Source organism: Pimephales promelas, chromosome 10 (assembly GCF_988280905.1).
Source record: "Pimephales promelas chromosome 10, fPimPro1.hap1.1, whole genome shotgun sequence".
NCBI lineage: Eukaryota > Metazoa > Chordata > Actinopteri > Cypriniformes > Leuciscidae > Pimephales > Pimephales promelas.
The window spans coordinates 21483960-21505949 of NC_142778.1; the positions used below are offsets into that span (position 1 = coordinate 21483960).

The following is a 21990-nucleotide window of genomic DNA, read 5'->3' on the forward strand; positions in this document are numbered from 1 at the left end:
AGGCTGGATAAAGGTGATATTTGGTGTAATAAAGCAACACAGTAAATATGAGAATACATTAAATATGACGTCATCTACAAATACTGATGAATGTCAATGCACCTGATAACATACATACAGAACTCAAAATAACTCTGTGAAGCCACTATATCAGATTAGCTCTTTTTGTGTTTCTATTTTTCGCCATATCTGTGACTGTCAGTGTTGTAAATAAAATGATCAAGTGTAATAACATATTGCTTATGAAGCTCTGTATTTAAAGAGAGTGATAAAATATAGTCACAACACCAGTGCAACAGCAGAAATGTCCCATCAAAAACAGTGCAACAAATCAAAACAAAATCTATGCGGATGTATCTTTCCATATTGTTCAAATCATTTCAAGAAAAAATTCCATAATATTTTATCTTGATGTTATGGCAAGCAACCATGGTAAAAAAGAAAAAGAAACCTTAGGATGATTCAAAAAAGCTTTTACCTCTTTGCATCTGAGGTGAAAGAAAGAGGAAAACTTTGTCCATGTTTGCTCAAAATGTTATCCCATCACTGGATGTGTAACTGATAATGTGTAATTTAGCTACATTAAACACAGGTCAACACTGTTAGAAACACTTACAGACAGTAGCACCAATCAAAAACCAACCAACAAACAAACAAACAAGCCAAATACAGTATACAGTAGAGGACTGTTAATGTGGATTGAACTATAAAGTAAAAAATGTAAATCTGCTTAAAGCTCAAGCATTTTAAAGTCAATACAAAACTCCATTCGCAACTCATTATACCTGTAATCTGATGAATATCTGAATGAAACATGTAGGGTGGTACTTTTTATTCATCAGGAAATAACAGAATTGCAAAAAGTGAAGGCAGATGTCGGAAGGACAAGGGTTGATAAGTAAGAGGGATTTGTGTTGTCAGCTGAAAACTAGTACGTTTTTTACATTTGTATAATGATTATAAACATTTTTATATGGAATAATGTGAACCAATTTTAAGGCCAATTCACACTCATACGTCATTTCTTAGATATTCCCATTTGACATCGCGACAAACCACAAATGAACAAGTTCATTCGTCAAAAACAAGCGTTTGGTGTTGGTGGGTGTCTTTCGGTGCAGTGTGAATAGGCCTTTACAGAATAAGACCAGGAATGTGCATTATAAAGAAATAAAGCAAATTTTGATTTCATGTTGACTTCAAGAGCTTTCTTTTGTTCATTAGATCACATGGATGATTAGAACAAGATTCAGTGATATTTAGACCTTGTAGACAAACCGATTTGACTCCACAGTTTAAGGGTCTCAAAGTTTGCCATGGATGATTTTAGGGCATTTCTCAGGGGTTATGCAGTGGGCGTTGTGTTCAACCAGTCCAGCGGGACACTGGCATCCTGGCACACAGGGTTTAAAGCAGTGAGCCTCGATCACACCGAGTGGCACGTCTTTATTAAAACATGTCTTAGGACACGGTGGCCCACACTCATCAAACACATAACCACGGTCCAGCGGACAACCCACAGCTGTAGGGATGGAAAAGAAAAAGCATGGAATTATACTAAAACACAACAAATCAAGTCAAATGAATTTATATATCACTTTATACAACATAGATTGTTTACATGACGCAAGCAAATCTTTTTAATCCTGTTAACATGCAATTTTCTTTAGTCTGATTATTCTCTGAGAATTGCAGTTCCTCATCCGTCACTGTCAGTCACTACAAATGGGGTCTCACTTGGGAGCCCCAATCACCTCTGGCTTTTAGAAAAACAACCAATGGAATTGACAAGTGGAATTTGCATCCCAAACCACTCTCTCATACCCACAGGTATATAACATGGTGGCACGCATCCACGCAAGAGGGCGCATTCAGTGGATTTGGCCATTCTAAAAGAGCAGTGTAAAGTTAAAGATGCTAATTTTTTTATTCTACTAAAGCATGAAAATACCATAATATGTTTGCAGATATTTAGGAAATATGCTAAGTTCACATACTCATTTATCTGAGAGAAAAAAAAAAAGGTTACTATCGTAGCCCCGATTCTCTGAAACATCGAGTGTAAAGATCCACCTATGGGAAGGGCATCCGTACCTGACCTCTACAGAAGCATCCAATTGCACCAAGTCTGGCTAGACAGACAAAAGTGGGCAGCCAATGCCAGCTAAGGCCCCGCCCCCTACCTGAGGGCATATAGTAACACCCGCAAGTGCTGCTATTCTCCAGTAAGTATATTCGGTTCTCGTGCGTCAAGCAGGACAAAGCTGGTGGATTTCTCCACTCGATATTTCAGAGAACCAGGGTTACGATAGTAACCTATTGTTCTCTTTCATCATCTCGTGTTCGAGATTCACCAATGGGAGAGACATGGACAGCTCCCCGATTGCCCAATACACTCACAGTGAGGTTCTGAAAGGCAGTTCCTGACACATCCCATAATCATGAACCTGGAATCCGGACGCACACTCATAACTGCACTGCTGTGCACATGCAGGACATGAAACATATGAGTGACACAGACACATGATAATAACCCCAGCAACACAAATGTGCATATATACACCCAGAGGAGCTTGGTGACAGGAATGTGCATGGCCAGCCGGCCCATTCACTCCTTATGTGTTACTTCCAACGGGGTTGCAGGGAAGGGCTAAGAAGATCCCACCCCTAAAACTGAATGTGCTACCTGAGATACTGGTGACATCCAGCCGGTAGTAACGAGGAGAAGCCCAACTCCCAACTGGCAGCAGAGCACATGTCCTGCATTGACACTCCCCTAAACAAAGCCCAAGAGGCGGCTAAGCCCCTCGTGGAATGAGCTCTGATGTCCCATGGAGGCTGCACTCCCTTTGATTCATATGCCAAAGCTATAGAATTCACAAGCCAATTTGAGAGATGTTGCTTAGATATGGGATTCCCTCTATGAGGGGGCACCCATGAAATAAAGCTGGTCGATCCTACTGAAAGCACTGGTCCTGGTCATATATGTCTGTAAAGCACGAACGGGACAAAGAGCATTTAGCCTCTGATCCTCCAGGAAGGAAAAAGGAGGAGGGTGAAAAGCAAACAGCTCCAACACCTCCGAAGTGAACGCAGGGAAGCATTTAGGCATGAAGGCCAGATTACCTTATCTCCACTAAGAGAAAATTAAGTGCACTAGAAATGAACCAAGAGTGCATGTAGCTCACTGACACGTTTGGCTGATGCCAAAGCCAAGAGCAAAGCTGTCTTAAAGGACAACAGCTTAAGGGAAATACTTCCCAGAGGCTCAAAAAGGATATTGAGACAAAGGGCCAATCCCAATTCTACCCATTACCCCTTTCCTTTCCCCTAGCCCTACCCCTTCGCCTTCCCCTTGACCCTTCAAACAGAGTGGCAATGCGTAGGGGTGAAAATATTCCCCTAAGAAATGGGACACCACTACGCCTCCGTTAAACGTCATTATAAGTCGTCGCTAGCGCCTACGTCACAGGATATGCGCCGATGTTTATCACAACTTCCAAGATGCCGTCGACAGCTGCAGTTATCTCTGTCGCGTGGGTTACAGCTATTTTCTTGCATCTTGTGAAGTTCGCAGGAAACAACGGAGACGACGAAAATATGTTGCGGGACTATCGTTAGCAAACTACAGTAATTTTAGCGATTTTTTTACAAACGTTTCTGGGAAGAAACTGACCGTAAATATGAACACAATATTGAATGTAACATAAAGCAAATCATTATTTGTCGTTATAATACTTATTAAAGCCACAAATACTTAAATTTATGGGTCTCCTTTGTCGCTTGGGCAGCCAGGCTGGGTTAGCAGTGACACTTCTCATACCCCTTCGTTTGAAGTGTGCTCCCGAAAAATCTTCGTTTGAAGGGCTATCTGGCCCTTCACCCTAGCCCTCCCCCTCCAACCAAAAGAGAATTGGGACAGCCCTACCCCTTCACGTGGACGCGCAAAACGGAGGGGAAGGGGAAAGTGAAGGGGTAAGGGGTAGAATTGGGATTGGCCCAAAGCCTGCAGCACCAGGAACAGTTCTCCTGATGACTGGCAAAGAGCGAGGGACACCCTTCATAAATCTGCAGATTAGAGGATGCTTCCTGCTGTTGAGACCTCAAAACCCACATGACAGACCAAAATCGCAGCCAGGTAGACCTTCATTGTGGAAAAAGACCTCACTTTTTCCATGAGGTCTTGAAGGAAACACAAAATATCAGGAACTGAACACTGATAAGATGTGAGACCATGCCCATAGCACCACCCTTTGAACACTTGCCACTTACAGCCATTTAAGGGCCGTGTAGAAACGGCCCTGGCATTCTGTATAGTAGCAATCACACGTGCAAAAGCCCCAGTGCGCTTAGGTTCGTCCTCTCAGAGAGCCACCCTGTCTGGGTGTGGGTGATAAATTTCCTGTCATGGCTCGGCATATAACAGAGGGATTATCTCCGCCAGCCACGGTGCTTTGGGCCATCTGGGTGCTATCAGAATGAGAGACTGGCCCTGCTCTCTCACCCTGGTCAGTGTGGGAATTATCAAGCACAGAGGTGGAAAAGCATGCAGCAGCACTCTGGGCCATGGGTGGGCCAGTGCATCCTCCCTGAGGGGTGCGTCCACGTCCTTTAGCAAGAAGAACATAGACTATGGTAGTTTGTCTATGTGCGGGTGCAGACGCCAATCCCCATAGATTGGGTTTCCCATCGATAAAAGATGCCTGGAACATGAGTTGTGCGTAACAACAGGAACACCTGTCTGCTCCACACCAAAAGCTTGTAAGCTAGAGCACGCCGCCTGATGGTTGATATAAGCCACTGCTGTGGTATTGTTGCAGTGTATGAGAACATGATGTCCCTGCAGGTGAGGCAGAAAATGATTCAGAGCTTTCCATATGAAAGCTCTTCATATGGAAAGCTCTGAATGTTATGTCTCCCCTGCCACAACCCTGAACGGCCTGGGCCCTCATCTCGGCTGCTCAGCATAAACATGAGTGGATGCATACCTTCATCTTATATACCAGTATGTACGGGGGAGTGGTTCCGCATGCAAATTCCACATGACAATTCCACTAGCTGTTTTTTCTAAATTGGGCGATCCCAAGAGAGACCCCATTTGTCAGTTGACATATCATCTCCATTCAGGGAATGAGGGTTACATCAGTAACTAGGACACCATTTTACTGCCACTATGAACGTATTATTTTCATATTAAGATACGATTGTAGTTTTTAATCATTCTTTCAGAATCAGTTTACATTTTTAATGGAAATAAAATAAGTTTAAGGTTTTTTATATTTTATTAATTTTATATACCTAACTCACATACAGGAGGTGTTACTGGCCAAGTTCTTCCAACTTACTTGGATTTGTTTACTTGTTCGTCGTATTCAGACTCAATCTCAAACTTAATCTCAGACTTAATCTCAAAATTGCCTAAATCTCACTAGGAGGTTGCTTGTAAACATAGTAATTGTTTCAATGTTCATCAAATAAGAAAAAAATTATATTTAGCTATAAAGCAGCTATACAGAAGGCAATATCATTATTTAGCTCAGCGAACAGTTCGGTGTTGATTTAATTAGATTCAATTCAACGACAGTGTCAAAGTTACAAAGTTCATCAATTATGAAGCGGGATGATTGGCGCTCCCATTACATTTTAGTAATCAACATAAATTAGGTATCATTCGAAAGCTTAAAAACTCAAAATTCATCCTGTGAAAAACGTTTTGAAATCGGACATTGCATTACCAAATTGCAAATTGCATTGCAAACAGTACATTCAAACCTTTTAGTGGACTCCTTAAAAAAAGTATCAAACTTCTATAAAAGTACTCTATATGACTTTAAACTTCTTTAACTTTTTTTGTGCTTTCACTTCAGTTATAATCTGCAGAGTGTCTTCTATAAAAAGAGACCAGCCATAACATTCCCAAGCATTAATGAATTACAACCATTTAAAGGGATACTCCACTTTTTTTCGGAAATAAGCTCGTTTTATAAATACCGTTTTCGGTAAGTATTCAGCGGATTTTCTGATATTTAGAAGAATATCAGTAACCAGACAGTTTTTGGTCTCATTGACTTCCATAGTATATTTCTTTTTCCTACTATGGTAGTCAATGAGACCAGAAACTGTCTGGTTACTGATATTCCTCTAAATATCAGAAAATCGGCTTAATGGATTCAAAAATGGTAAAACTCAACTGTTTAACTCTAGGGGAGTTGTAAAATGAGCCAATATCCAAAAAAAAGTGGAGTATCCCTTTAAGTTTGTATAGTGCAATTTCACGTCTTTGCTAAAAAAGGGGGTGACATTTAACTGCATTAGTATATCTCACTCACCACAGAGTGTCGGCGACCTCCACTGCAGGATAACACCGGCTTCACGGCACTCGGACGCGTAAGCCTCCAACACGTCACACAAACACTCATCCATATTGGACCCGCAGGCGCACAGATCATACACACATGATGCAAAGAACATCTCGGGTGGCACCACTTTATGACAACGTTCAAACACGGGCAACTTCAGCACTGTGCACCGAGTATTTGCGGTCTTATGGGCAGAGTATCCAGCCTCCTTACACGGATTAATGTTTTTCACATCAGAACACTGAACATTTGAATTTACACTGCCCACCTGCAAGGAAAATAACATTTCACATTCATATTTGAAATATATTAAATAATTACAATACAAGATTGTGTGACTTGAATGCGTTCTTCAGACATGTTGAGCCTTGGTGTTAAAATGGGAAAACTAGGTTTGAAAATGACCATATCCCAATCCCCTTCCTGCATTCTCTACTGTCACATTTCTAGTTTTGCCGGTCAACTACAAACCCACATATCATTCAATACATACAGCATGAAGAAGATGTTTTAGTGTTTTAACCTTCCAGTTGTTTCCGAAAGCTGCTTCAGAATTGGCGATTTGTCCATTGCGAAGTTTCATGTCATCGTGAGGGTAGTTATTGAAGTTTCCACATAAACCGCACATGTGCTTCTTGTAGGTACCAGGAACGCTAACTTCCACATGAGACCGGCCATTCCATAACACCTTAAATCACAATCATCAAATAAACAAATAAAAAGTGCTATCAAATTATTTCAATTATTTCAAAATAATAAAAATAAATGTGGGCAATGCATAGGGATAATGCTACCTGGAAAGAAAAATAGGGATTTTAATGTACCTTCAGCCCAACATTGGTGTTTAGGAGGATGGTGTTGGTCTTGCGCTCCAGGTAAACATACGGCTCTTTAAGAAACGGCAGGGAGACGGGTTGATAATCAACCTGACGTATCAAAGAAAACAAGCGGATCTGTTAATATTATACACTGATAAAAGTGTATAAAGAAAAGCTGAAGGTAAATTGATAATTTAGCTCATGGTTTTCTTAAATTTGGGTTTTACAAAGAATGAAAACATGATAATTAACGAAATTATTAAAAAATAAAAACAATCAAAATAAAACACTTACAAAAAAAAATAAACCTGCATGTCATGTTTTTAAATTATTGAAATATTAAATTAAAATCTCTCGGGGTACTTCAAGTAAATATTTTACTTCAAAGCGAGTTTGGTTGACATAAAAGTTTGAGAATCCCTGAGTTAGCTAATTATATCAGCTAAAATCATGTCTGTATGTGTAAGAAAGAAGATGGAACTGCGACAATGGCATCGACTATTGAATATTCCATCATAAGTAAAAATATAAATATTTAAAAAACTATAAAAATACTATACAAAAACAAAAATAGTTTTACACTATAAAAAGAACATATAGGAAAAATAACATTTGTATGGTGTGTGGTGAAAAATCGCACCATAAAGGCCCGTTAGTGGATGCTAATATATTTATCGCTATAGTTATCATTCTTAGTGTGAACAGGCCTAAACGCATATTACCTTGACAATCCAGTCCTGAAACAGCTGCACCACAACATCTCCAATAAACACGGTCACTTCTTTAGTCCAAGACACTCCCCTACGTCCCCGGTCCTCATTAGACACATGAACACTGACACACACACATATAGTACACACACGTCTGTTTAGATTACTATTGTGTGAACTATCCCTCTAATGCACAGTATACACTGCTTTTCCAAAGTTGGGGTAGGTGTGTTTTTTTACGGTTTATATAAGGTCTCTTATGGTCACCAAGAGTGCATTTTTTTTTTTATAAAAAAAATACAGTAAAAACAGTTATATTGTGAAATATTATTACAATTTAAACAACTGCTTTCTGTTTTGTAATATATTTTCAAATGCAACTTATTTCTGTGATGGTAAAGCTGAATTTTCAGCATCATTACAGTCTTCAGAAATCATTCTAAGATTCTGATTTGCTTTAAAATTACCAATGTAAAAAAAAAAAAAAAGAACAGCTGTGCTGTTTAATATTTCTGTTGACCCTGTGATACTTTTGTAATGATTCTTTGATGGACAGAAAGTCCAAAACAAAAGCATTTGATCAATTTACTACATCCTTTCTGAATATATTACATTACAAAAAGAAAATCTTACTAGCCCTGAATTTTTGAACAGTAGTGTAGATGTGAGTGAGAGAATATTCTAAGCACCTGAAGTCACCGCCCTCACAGTCCTGAGCCAGAACATATGTGCACGTCCCCTGGAAGTTCACCATCTTTCCATCAAACGTTCGATAGTGAGGGTCTCCAAACACAATGCAGGTGGCGGGGTGGGGAATGCAGTGAGGACAACACACTCCAGGAACCAGGGCCGGACTTTCATCCTACAAACACAAATGCCACAAAAAACAGATTATACCTGAGAGGGGCCCACTATGTCCTTGTCCTTAATATAGTACACTGACTTATGAGTCTGCATGATTTTTCAAATTAAATTAAAGGCTTTTTAAGACCAGCACATGTGTATGGTAAACATCCTAAAATGACTGTAAGAACCATAAAATGACTATCAAAACAACTTTGCCGTACAAATTTTGATAAAACGGGCTTAAAGGGGACCCTTTTCACAAGATGTAATTAAAGTCTCTGGTCTCCCCAGAATGTGTCTGTGAAGTTTAATACCCCACAAATAATTTATTATAGCTTGTGAAGTTGAAAAGTTTGCACCTTTTTGCCATATTTGTGGGTTCCTTTAAAAGCGAAACCTTTACAGCTCATGCTTCAGATACTCCAGCAACAACAAAACTGGAGATTGTCACGCAGCCATAATCCAGAAATTGTCACTAACAGTGTTCAGCCTTGCATGTTCGAATTTAGGAAGAAGTTACAACTTTTAGAATGCAACTGGACGTTTATGAATGCTTAGTAAATACATTTGTGTACCATAGTTGTAATGGAGTGAACTCACCGACTAGCTTGTTCTTTCATGTTAATTTAAAAATCATTCAGAAACAACTTTTGTGCAAATCCAGCATTGAACTGACCCTCGTGTGAAGCAGTCCGACGTAAAATGATTTGCGCAAATATATGACACTTTAAAGACTTTCTTTGGAAGATTTCTATTCTATGGAGACTCTTATGTTTGTCGGTACAGAACATTGTTGGGATAGAATATTTGTAATATTTTTTTGGTGCAGACATTGTACAGTATATATCCAGCTGCTACAGCGAGGAAACGGAAATGGAGGACTTCTCCGGCTCTTTCTAGGGGCAGGGTCTATGCTAACATTGAAAAACTTCACCAGTCATGGGCGGGGCTTCTGGAAATGCTTATTTGTGATTTATGGATATTATGAAAAAAGGAGTGGGTTAATTTTACCATTATAGGCTGGTTGTTTACACACACTGTGGACACACAACTGTGTTTAATAACCTTTTTAAAGTGAATTTTGCATAATAGGTCCCCTTTAAAGTCTAAAATGTAAAGTTTATAATTTTATAAATCTTACTTTTAAGAAAAGGGGTGCATAAAATATGATTATATATAATATTCTAGAACCGTATTATTCTACATTTTGAATGCACATCTGTTTTTTCATTAGTTATCACAATAAGTCACATTGCAATTCCAGGTTTTTCCAGCCCCAAATTTTAAAAGTCCCGTTCTTCGTGATCCCATATTTCAAACTTAAGTTAGTGTGTAATGTTGTTGTTAGAGTATAAATAATATCTGTAAAATTATAAAGCTCAAAGTTCAATGCCAAGCGAGATATTTTATTTAACAGAAGTAGCCTACATCGAACGGCCCGTTTGGACTACATCCCTCTACTTCCTTCTTTTAAGATGTCAGTAGAACAGTTTTTTGGCTAACGTCCGCCCACAGGAATGCTCCCTCAACTCCCTCAATATAACTTACTGTGTTTACTCAGCTCTTACGGTGATTTTCTGAAGTAAAAATGACGCTTCATCTTTTAAACTCATTAGTATATGTTTGATCATCATTCGCACCTGGTCCGAAACAGCAGACTTGAAGGCTATTAATAAATAATGGATACATACAGGCAGATGACAAATACATTATAATAACCGTAATTAAACTACTAAACTATACCTGTTCCATCTCTATACAGCACTCTGATTTTTTAGGCATTATTGTTCGACTCGAAATGAACACCGTTACTGAGAGTTTCTGATATTATCATCATTCTATGAGACGAAATTGTCCTGAGAGACTGCGAGCTCATGAAGCTCCGCCCCCTGGGCCGGCAGCAGCAGCTCATTTACATTAAAAAAGGGCACACACTAAAACAGCGCGTTTTTCTGAGCCCCAAAAAATGACAATTTAAACATGCTGTAAAAAATGATCTGTTGGGTATTTTGAGCTGAAACTTCACATAAACATTCTGGGGACATCAGAGACTTATTTTACATCTTGTGAAAAGGGGCATAATACGGGACCTTTAAGACCTGTTGAAATGATAATTAAGTCCTTTCTTCACCCATTTAAGATATGTAAGACTTTTCATGACCTTAAAATTGATAAAAAACGAAAAGTATGACTTTTTAAGGACTCACAGGGACCAACATTTAAAAGCCTGTCGACAAGTTTCAAACTATGTGAAGTCCACACTAATATAACCTCAAAGGTGCATATCGTCATCTTACCGAGGCACACGTGAGCGTTGGGCATCTCTGGGTTTGGCAGTGCACGTCTCCGGACACACAGGTGCAGGTCGTACACTCGTCCACCTCCCAGTGGTCATTGGGGCTGTACATCTGTCCCTCGTACACACATTGTGCACCAGTGTCTATGGAGTGGACTACGGTTGTGATGCCTTTGCACTCTAGACAGCACTTCCCAGGGTTCTTCACTTTGACTGATCCATCCGGACAATCAAGAGGAGGACACTCCTGCAGATCACACTCGATGTGCCCTTGCTAACACACACACACACACACACACACACACACACACACACACACACACACACACACACACACACACACACACACACATGAGTTACTTTAAAATGTGCTTACTACTGCATTAAACAATCAATAAATGTCACTCTAGAACTTTTGGTAAAGATGCGATTCTGTTGGACATCAGACTTTGGTTCGTTTGCTTGATGTGAGATTTGTTTAGCCTAGCATGTTTTAGCCAATCATTCACATATTGCTTCTAATAAACTTGTTACAATTATATCTGATGAAATAGTACAATCATCACATGATGCTAATGCTAACTATGCTAATTCCCTGTTTCTAAATTGGGATGCCCATCCTGAGGTAACAATAGATTGCGTCCGCTTTAGTTTGGAATCAGCCTTTGCAATGATTTTAGTTGGCGTAGACAATTGTGAAGCCATATGAACATTAGACATGCTCATCTCTGACTGATAGCAGAATACTTTCTAAATTGTAACTTTCTAAAATCAAACATGCATGTGCTTTGAAACTATTTGTAGGCCTATTGTGAAAAGTGCTACAGAAATAAACTTGAATTGACATCATAACAACAAATGTTTTGTTTGTTTTTTTGCTTAAAATTGTGTCTGTGTTTCTCCTGCAATAGTTTTAGTTCCCTCACATTGCAGATGCAGGTGATACACTCATTCTCCTGGTCTGTCCATCTCTGTCCGCTTAGCACGTGGTTTTCGCCCTCTAATACACACTCTGAGACAAACATATATACAAGTGAGCACACATACACTGGAAGAAGCGACGTTGCATTATTTCTGATAGCGAGACTGTACCGTCACAGACGGGGCAGCAGGAATCAGGGTGTGTGCGCTGATAATCCGGAGGGCAGCTGAGAGGAGGGCAGTTTTGATGAATACACGTCCATGTCAAATCCTAAACACACACATAAACGTCGTCATTCCTTATCAATGCACATGGCTTTACAAAATAGCAGTGCGTTTAGATACCTTGCACTGACAGGTGAAACACGGATCATCAGTGGCTAAGACTTCATTACCAATCAGTGTAGCTGTGCAGTTGCTGAGGGGCTCTGAAACACAAATCACAAGAATTAAACTATCAAAGATTTGAAAAGACTTCTTCAAAGAGTCTCATATAAGTTATGTTAACCAATGTTATAGATCTTAGTCAGAATAAACACCATATTTTGATGTCATTAAAGTCTGTCATAAATACAGTTTGTTCAAAATGTTGCATTTTTGAAGCTGAGTCTTTATAATTTAGCTAAAAAATACTGAAATTATGACCTAAAAAATTAGAAACTGGTTTTAATTAGAAAATTTACATTACTTAAATCCCTTAAAATTAATTTTTGCTCATCTCAAATGAAATTTGGCATATAATACAAACTATTTTCAAAAGAATCTACAGCACATTATAGCAAAATAAACAGGGTTATTATCCCACAGCTTTAAGGAATACTTGATTCTTATATTGAATGTACAATATCCCACTCACAAACAAACAAATAAATGGACATATGAAGAGTTCAGATGCAAAAGCCTCTAAATGCCATTTGAAATTTTCTTCTTTAATGATGATTTTTTATCAAACTTGTATATTTAAGTTCAGTAATTTCACTTAAATAACAATTAATAGGTAATCTTCATTGCCATTTAAGTGAAATCACTGAACTTAAATATACAAGCTTGATAAAAATGATCATTCTAGAAGAGGCTTTTGCATCTGAACTCTTCATATGGACATGAAATACAAATTTGTATACTAATAATATTTATTAATATTTTTAATTATCTTTTTTTTCTTTAGTTCTAACTTTAAGTTACTCTAACTAAGGTTTAGTATTTTTTTAATGTGCTTTTGTCCTTTTTTAATTTAATTTTATATTTCTATTTAGCTTTTTATTTCAGTTTTAGTTTCAGGTATTTTATTACTGTAACTTACAGTTATTTATTTAAGTTAATTGGCAATTATTTCAGATTTATTTAAATTACTAAAAACTAACAGTTTTAGTTAACATGATAACAATACTGATAGAGATTTGACTTGTAATTATCTGGGCAAAACTTTACAATAAGGCTCAATTTGTTAACATTAAGTACTGTATCACTAACTAACAATAAAATACAATAAATGTTAAAGTATAATGAACAAACAACATTTATAAATATACTTTTGCTCTTTTTTTCTTTGTTTTTGTAAAGTGTTACCAATTAATTTAATATGTGAGAAGAAAGAGACAGAGTTATACGAGAAACACGAAACTAGCACAGCAATGTAGAAAAACTGTTCACAGCAGTGTTCATACTAACGTGCACAGACAGGGCAGCAGGAGTCAGAGCCGCTGTATAGGATATTGTGTTTAGGACAGTCCACCAGACTCGGGCACTGCTTCCTATAGCAGCTCAAGTGCTGTTCCCCATCTGACATCACCTACAACACATACACACACCGTAAAGCAAACAAACCAACATACAGTATGCGCACAAAATGTTGTGATGAGTCATACCTCACAGGTGCAGATCTCACAGTGGTCACCAGAAGGGTGGAAACTCTCTCCAGGGCCGTACACACGGCCTTCAAACACGCAGTCTGACAGAAGAAACACATTTAAAACATTAAACTTCCAAAACAACAATATGCATGCACAAAACTGTTTGTAGGGATTGTAGTTGTACCTGCACACACTGGGCAACATTCTCCTGGCACGCTGATCTGGTTTAGACAGGTGGAGAGACAGTGGACCTTCGAGCAGGTGGTCACTCCATCCACACACATACAGGACATGCAGGGACCACTGGATGGAAACCAGGTGCTGCCTTCAATGTGCTCGACACCGTCATAAAAACAGCCTGAAAGAGAGACAGCTCGGTTTAGTAGAGCTTATTTTAGAGTGATCTTATTTAAGGGATAGTTTATCCAAAAAAGAAAATTCTCTCCAAAGTAAATCCAAATCCATCTTCGGGAACACAAATGAAGACACTTTTAATGAAATCTGAGATATTTCTGTCCTTCCATTGAAAAGTCTATGAAATGAGGTTTGTTCTTTTCAAGCAAGTGTGGCTGAGCTTCTGTTTATCTGTTTATATTGTTTCTGTTTATCCGTTTAAAGCGATTTTGATTCTTCAGAAGACTTGGATTAAACCCCTCGATTCATATGGATTTATTTTACCATCTATTTATGAATGTTTTGAGTTTTGGGTGAATAGACTTTCAATGGAGGGACAGAAATCTCTCAGATTTAATTAAAACTATTTTCGTTTGAATTACACAGATGAACGAAAGTCTTATGGGTTTGGAACGACACTAGGGTGAGTAAATTTTCATTTTTGTGTGAACCAATGCTTTAAGTCTTATTTAATATCATATTCGATTTGAGTTGATGTTTAATAGTGTGTGTTTTTTAATATGTATAAATAACAAAACTAAATTTAATAAATAAATTGTATAAATAAAATAGTATAATAATATTTTTATGAATACATTTTATTTAATTAAATTGTAATTTTAAAACAAAATAAATAATAATAATAATTTATAAAGTACTCATTCAAAACATAAAAGGGTAATTTATTAATCAAAGGTATTGTATTCACAACCATAAGCACATTACATATGACCACCATGAGTTTAGCATATCTTAACAGAGGTCATTTGTATACAGAAGTTTTAAAGGTACAGCAGCAAAGGCAAATTGTTTTTGTTTAAGTCTAAGGGCCACAGAAAGGCTGGTAAAATATCATGAAAAACTAAACTGATCCAAAGAAATTTGACTAACACTATAAGTACATGTCAGGAAGAAAAAATTCTATGTCCTAATGTCCTAATTTATTTGTCAGTACCTCTGCAGCGGGGACAGCAGGAGCTGGGATCCGTGACCTGATGCATGCAGGTCAATTTAGCACAAGGAGGACCTACACACCTCATCTCACCATCCTGAAACACACATTTGTAAAGAATGAACCTTTCTGTCAGTCAAATCTCATGCTTGAGTCGGCAGGATGCTGAGGATGAGATGCTAACGGCTGAATTTGTGTGTTGTGTGTCTTACCACACAGGTGCAGTTCAAGCAGGGATCAGTGGGGAGGGTCAAGCTCTGTCCTTCTTCATACTCCTGACCTTGTTGAACACATACTGTGAGGCCAAAGAGATCACAGGTCAAACTCAGATCAGATACAGACACAACCATCACAAAAACAGACAAACATGATTTTCAGAGCCAAGTAAGTTGAATTGATCTCAATAGAGCTTGAAAGTTATTTTTTTTTTTAATGTACAGTTTACATAACAATATACTGTTTAAATACCATATTTATGTATTATGACATTTGTAAGGTACACATGACCCTATCATGGTACATGTCCAAAAAAAAAAAAACATGGTATTACAATGGCACTTTTTTTTTTCATGTATTGTTGCTAGTGTAAAATCATAACAAATTAACCTGAGACAACAGGGTAGAAGTTTTATTTAAACAAGTTATATATATATATATATATATATATATATATATATATTAGGGCTGTGCAAAAATTAATTGCGATTAATCGCATCCAAAATAAAAGTCTGTGTTTACATAATATATTTGTGTGTGCTGTATATAATTATTTTGTATATATAAATACCTATGCATGCATGTATATATTTAAGAATTATTTGCGCTTAAATTCTGTATACATTTATAAATACATAATCTATATTATATAAATATAAATATTTTATATATGAATAACACATTTTCTTAAATATATACATGCATGTGTGTGTATTTATATATACAAAATAATTATATACAGCACACACAAATATTTTATGTAGACACAGACTTTTATTTTGGATGTGATTAATCGCAATTAATTTTTGCACAGCCCTAATATATATATATATATATATATATACATATAATTTTATATTACTATGGATTTTATTGTTGACAGTGAACAAAACATGGCATTATTGTGCCACTTGTTAATGTATTGTTGCTTTTCCCCCAGACATGATATCCTAGATAATATACAGTAATGATGCTACCTAGTGTTTGCTACTGACCTCTGCACTGTGAGCAGCACTGTCCTGGTGGGGTGACAGGGTTCCGGCAGGAAACCACAGGACAGGCGACCCTGGTGCACGTGACAGAGCCGCTCTGACACCCACAGCGCCTGCAGGGGTCCGAGGGGGCGTTGAACGTCTGCGTGTTTGCATACCTCCGCCCTTCAAACAGACATTCGTCACACACCGGACAGCAGTGCCTAATGTGTACCGGATGTGTGCACTGCTGAGAACACGGCTTTTTCTCACAGGACACGACTCCGCTCTGGAAAACAAATGCAAAAATATGTTTGGTTCTATGTTATGGTGATGGTGTCAAATGGTAATACCTTGATATATTGATATACAGGATGCATTTGCCAAAATGACAGCATCCTTGCCACTGTTGCCTTTGGCTTTTGGCTTGCTTAGTTCGGGACACTTAATATTTAAGAATATTACTGTCTGCATTGACACCAATATATATGATGTCATCACTGTTTTGGCAATATACAGTATATAAAAATTAATAACTTTTTTACAACAAAAATGAAACATCACTGAACTTATGTAAGCTGGACTATGATGCTATTTTCTTCTAGATTTGCTGTACAGCAGAAACAAACTTTGTAATAAAGGCTTTGTAAATAAAGGTGACGACTTGACAATGTTACTGCTTAATTACCATATGTGCAGTACTATGGTATTTGCATGGTATGCGAGAGGGAATGATAGTACACACTACATGCCCAAAAAACATGTTAATACAAAGGAATTATTTAAATAATTCTTTTATTTTATTATTTTATTTTACATTTCATAAATTTGAAATAATTTTTTCTTTTATATTCCATTCATTTATTTTATTGTTGAAAAAACTTGGTATTTCAATACGCCTTATTCACGGCAGCGCCATCTTTGATTTTTAATGAGAATGAAAGCGAGGCGGTGAGGGATAGACATGCATCTCTTCTATGGGCTGGACTACTATTTAATGTGTTTTCGGATTGTTCTGCTCATGAAACACTGAAAAAATATCTTTCCAAGAAATTTCAGTTGACAAAAAAATCCCAACATTGTAAGCTGTGGAAAATTGTAAGTTATCTAGGAGCTTTATTCAGCTTTTTACAGCGGATGCCATTGGAAACACAGTAAGTCTATCCCTCACAGCCTCACTTTCATACCTGTCATGGCGCTGCTCTGAATAAGGTCTATGGTATATTTCAATATTTTTTGTCAATGCGTTGTCGCTAGTGTATTTTGGCGATAACTATATTATTCTTCACTATGGTAAATGTAGACATATACACCGGTGGTCTTACCACGCATGTGCAGGTAGAGCAGTGGTCGTTGGGTGGGGTGAATGTGGCACTGTTCTCGTACACCTGTCCCAGGTGTTCACATATCCCTATGCACACAGGACAGCACTCACCTGGAGGGCGCACAGGGTGCTTGCAAGACACTTCTGGACAAGACACGGGTGTGCATGATACACTTCCATTCTACACATATACACAACACAGTATGTATTAAGTGAAACCACAACACAGTGGCAGCAACAGTAAAAATACATTACACAAAAAATCTATATTGATATATGGTTTAAAATGAAGATGAACTTTGGTAACAAAGTGAGGTTTATTTGTGTACCAGGCAAATACAGCCCCGGCAGTGGTCGTTGGGATCAGGGAAGCGTTCTCCATTTTCACAATCCCGACTGCGGTAATGACAGCCCTCACACATTTGACATGCGCAGGGGTCCCGCTGAGGGTGAGGGCAGGAGATCGTGGGACAGCTTTTAGGAGAACACTGAACCTCACCTTTCTGATAAACAAAAACATCCAGCCCCACCATTAATTCACATACACTCACATAAAATCGAATTACTTTGATAAATTTTATACAAATATAACGATAGAAAGAATGATAGATAGAACGAATGATAGATAAACGATAGAATGATAGATAGAACGAATGATAGATAAACACTGTTTATTTGAATTATGTAAAAACAAAATGTTGCATATATTCCAAGCTAGCCAGATAGATAGATAGATAGATAGATAGATAGATAGATAGATAGATAGATAGATAGATAGATAGATAGATAGATAGATAGATAGATAGATAGATAGATAGATAGATAGATAGATAGATAGATAGATAGATAGATAGATAGATAGATAGATAGATAGATAGATAGATAGATAGATAGATACTTACAGAACATCTGCACTCCTCACATGATGCTGTGGGTGATTTGAATGACTCACCATCTGCATAAACTCTTCCCTCAAACTGACAGCCTGTACAATAAACAAACACACACACACAAACACGCTTATGCCACAGCCACGAACCCTATTTTGTAACTTGCAAGGCAGTTGCAGGTGTTATGATGGGGAGGGGTATTCTCATTCTAAAGAGGATCTGATTGGACAAAAATCATTGTAGCGCAGGATGAGTCATCAATACTTTGTTCTCATTTTTATCAGAAGAGAATTACTGTAAAATTTCAATTCTGCTGAAAGTGCACTTTGTCTTTAGACACTGTGTGATGCGGTACCTTCACACACAGGACAACACTGGTCCGCCCTTTTGGTGGGGTAACCACATCCTGGATTGTGACAGGGTCTCCCATTGCAGGTCACGTGACCATTCATGCACCTGCAACGAGCGCAGTGATCAGAAGGGTCTGCAAACTCCTGACCGTTCAGGTACTCCACGCCAGCATACTTGCAGCCTGAAGAAGAAGGAAAAAATACAACTCATAATAATAATAATAATGATAACAACAATATCAAATAAATTCTCAAACACATACCATCACATTGTTGGAAGCACTTGCCTTGTATATTTTTCTGACCCCAAACTTTTGTACGGAACTATGCACATATATAAAAAATATCATTAAAGCTCTCACATGCACTTCATGGGGTTTTTATAAAACGTCTCACCATCACATGTGCGACAGCACTCTTGAGTTATGGGGTTAGAGCAGGACGCAGAGGGGCAAGGCCTGTGCCGGCATGAAATTGTCCCATTGGTGCAGATGCATAATTGACAGCTGTCAGTGGGATGGTGGAACTGCTGCCCGTGTCTGTAAAGCTGTCTTTCAACATTGCAGTCAGCAAGGGGTGCTGTAAGGAGTGAGATAAACACATTTACATCTACATAGGGGTGTAATGATGTCACATCAATGTTGGAATTAGGGTAATTTTGAGTTGCTGAATAGTAAATAGCATGTGAACAGCGTAGAGTATAATCTTGAAATTGTCATCTTGTAATTAAGGTGATTCAGACATGACGTGATTGTGGTGTAAGAGCAGCAGTGTGACCTGGACACTGGCGGCAGCACTCTCCTGGCAGAACAAACGAATCAGCACAATGCACCGCTGGACATCGCTTCATCAGACACTGGATGTTACCATTCTACAGACAAACACACACAGATACACTCACAGATCCACAGCAAGTCTGTGATATGTGTGGTGGATGTATTGGCACTACCATTCAAAAGTTTTATAATATTTTTATTAAGCAAGGATTTATTATAATTATCAAAAATCACTGTAAAAACAAAAAGAATTTCACAAAAGATTTGAACATTCTATTCTTGAAAGACCCTGAATATTTTCCACAAAAATCTTGAGCAGCACAACTCATTTTTTTAAAATATACATTGAGCAGCAAATCAGGATCATGTGACACTGAAGACTGAAGTAATGATGCTGAAAATTCAGCTTTGCATCACAGGAATAAATTCCATTTGAAAATATAAAGGGAGGGGGGTATAGTACAGTATGACCGTTTGATTGACGCATTTTCTGTCCAATAATTCTAGGTGGTCTTGGAAATGATTGGCTAGATAATTTTCCTGCCTGTTCCACAGATTATTAAATTGCTTAATTTTCATTTCACTAACTCAGTGGCTGTAAGTGGGTTAGAAATAGGATTTCAAGTGATTTTGGTCAAAAAAAAAAAAAAAAAATCACATACCCAACCTTAAATAATGTTATAATATTTCATAAAATTAATTAATGCACCCTTGAAAGAGATTTCTTTCTCACAACCCCAAACATTTGAATGGTCGCGTTGGAGACAGAGACACTTACGGTGCAACGGCACGTCCTGCATTTGTCTTCTGGATGTGGAAATTCCATTCCATTTGGATACTCTCTACCTGCATGACTACATCCTGAAGGAAAGGGTGAGGAGCTTTATGAGTGACTGGTTTACATATACTTACAGGAAAGAGTTTTGTTTCTCCTAAACAGAAATGTCATTGAATGAAAAGAAATTCGAAAATTTTATGCAAACACAGAAAATTCCATTATTTATGTCTCAATTTATGTCTTATGTCTCATCAAATTCTTTCAAGACCAAACAATCTAAGCTTTCCACATTCTTTTAGCTGTATACTCTAATTTGTGTCTATTTAAGGTTAGAAATTAAGAGGCATTTTTTTTTAAAAAATGCCCTCCAAAAAATCTAAATATAGGGGACAAATCTGCCCCTAATTAATTAATATACAATTCTAGGTTAAATTATACATATTATAACATACATTTTAGTTTATTGTGGATTAATTTGATTGGCAATACACAAGTTACCTAAATGCGCAAGCATTAAGGTAAAAAAAAGTTAAAGTTAAAAATGAACCAAATTTGTTCTAAAGCAATTGATATTTAAGGCTCGCCTCTCACCATTGCAGTTGTTTTGGCAGCACGTCCCCGGCCGAGGATAGTTGCAGTTCGGCCTTGGACACTCGCGATTCCCACAGTCCACACGCCCATCAGTGCAAACACAATCCTCACATGGATTCTCAGGATTTGGAACTGTACCTCCATTAGTAATGATGCGGTTATCATATTCACAGACATCTAAGGGAAGAAAATGTCAAATGGCAAGAGGAGACAATAACTGTCAGTGTGCACACTATGATCAAGCCTTTTCCTCCAGCCGATATGAAAACCGGTTTCTATTTCATAGTACCTTAGAGTGGTGGGTAACCGTTAGGGCCATCTAGGACCTACAGTTTTTCAACTCAAATGAGCCCTCTTTCGAAAGCCTCCATTCAGTTGCTAACTCAGATGCATTTCCAAATGCTCTGTCCCCTCGATGGCCAGCAGCGTTCGACCTGAAGGAAAGTACTTCAGATCTCGATCCCTCTGCTCCACAGATCATTCTGTGTTCTTGCGTTCGAAGGTGCGAAACATCAGTACAAGGTCCTACCCTTCGAATGCTCCAAAGCCAGTTGGGACTTCAAGTCGCCTGTAAGAGAGTAATCTCGCCCTCAGGCTGAGTATCTCTTTTTCAGTTTGGAGAAGGATTCGGTCCAACACGGCAACACGAAAGAGTGTGTTCAGTTGGTGCTATTTAGAAGTGAAAAAGGGTCCCACTGAAAGAACTTTCAGAGGCTCCTGGGGCATATGGCAGATGCAGCAGCTTGGCTTCCACCATAAAGTCCGCTTCAGCACTAGCTTCATGATCGAGTCCTGAGGTGACTGTGGCGGAGCGGCATGCCCTGTGTGACAACAGTTCACCCCGGCCTGCTGCCAAACCCTCAGTCCGTGATCAGACCTTTTGTTTCTCCAGGCCAATCTGCTCCCAGCACGAGGTCTACTTAGACCGTCTGAGGGGCCATGTATA

General features: G+C 38.2%; 1 protein-coding gene across 1 annotated transcript in view; it reads right to left on the reverse strand.

Annotated features, from left to right (window-relative positions):
• Positions 1 to 8: 8 nt before the first annotated feature.
• kcp (kielin cysteine rich BMP regulator) overlaps positions 9 to 21990 on the reverse strand; it is a 42809-nt gene continuing 20827 nt past the window's right edge. Inside the window, exons 22-45 of the mRNA XM_039654370.2 lie at positions 21045 to 21221; positions 20454 to 20536; positions 19677 to 19770; positions 19296 to 19478; positions 18905 to 19081; positions 18562 to 18644; positions 17989 to 18162; positions 17661 to 17840; positions 16360 to 16624; positions 15361 to 15443; positions 15152 to 15245; positions 13988 to 14161; positions 13819 to 13901; positions 13622 to 13742; positions 12296 to 12378; positions 12122 to 12221; positions 11956 to 12041; positions 11031 to 11303; positions 8577 to 8749; positions 7900 to 8011; positions 7184 to 7285; positions 6883 to 7047; positions 6330 to 6627; positions 9 to 1522 (exon numbers count right to left, since the gene is read on the reverse strand). Of these exons, the coding sequence (XP_039510304.2) occupies positions 1305 to 1522; positions 6330 to 6627; positions 6883 to 7047; positions 7184 to 7285; positions 7900 to 8011; positions 8577 to 8749; positions 11031 to 11303; positions 11956 to 12041; positions 12122 to 12221; positions 12296 to 12378; positions 13622 to 13742; positions 13819 to 13901; positions 13988 to 14161; positions 15152 to 15245; positions 15361 to 15443; positions 16360 to 16624; positions 17661 to 17840; positions 17989 to 18162; positions 18562 to 18644; positions 18905 to 19081; positions 19296 to 19478; positions 19677 to 19770; positions 20454 to 20536; positions 21045 to 21221 (3581 nt within the window). The 3' untranslated portion in view covers positions 9 to 1304. The remainder of the gene's footprint in view (positions 1523 to 6329; positions 6628 to 6882; positions 7048 to 7183; positions 7286 to 7899; positions 8012 to 8576; positions 8750 to 11030; positions 11304 to 11955; positions 12042 to 12121; positions 12222 to 12295; positions 12379 to 13621; positions 13743 to 13818; positions 13902 to 13987; positions 14162 to 15151; positions 15246 to 15360; positions 15444 to 16359; positions 16625 to 17660; positions 17841 to 17988; positions 18163 to 18561; positions 18645 to 18904; positions 19082 to 19295; positions 19479 to 19676; positions 19771 to 20453; positions 20537 to 21044; positions 21222 to 21990) is intronic.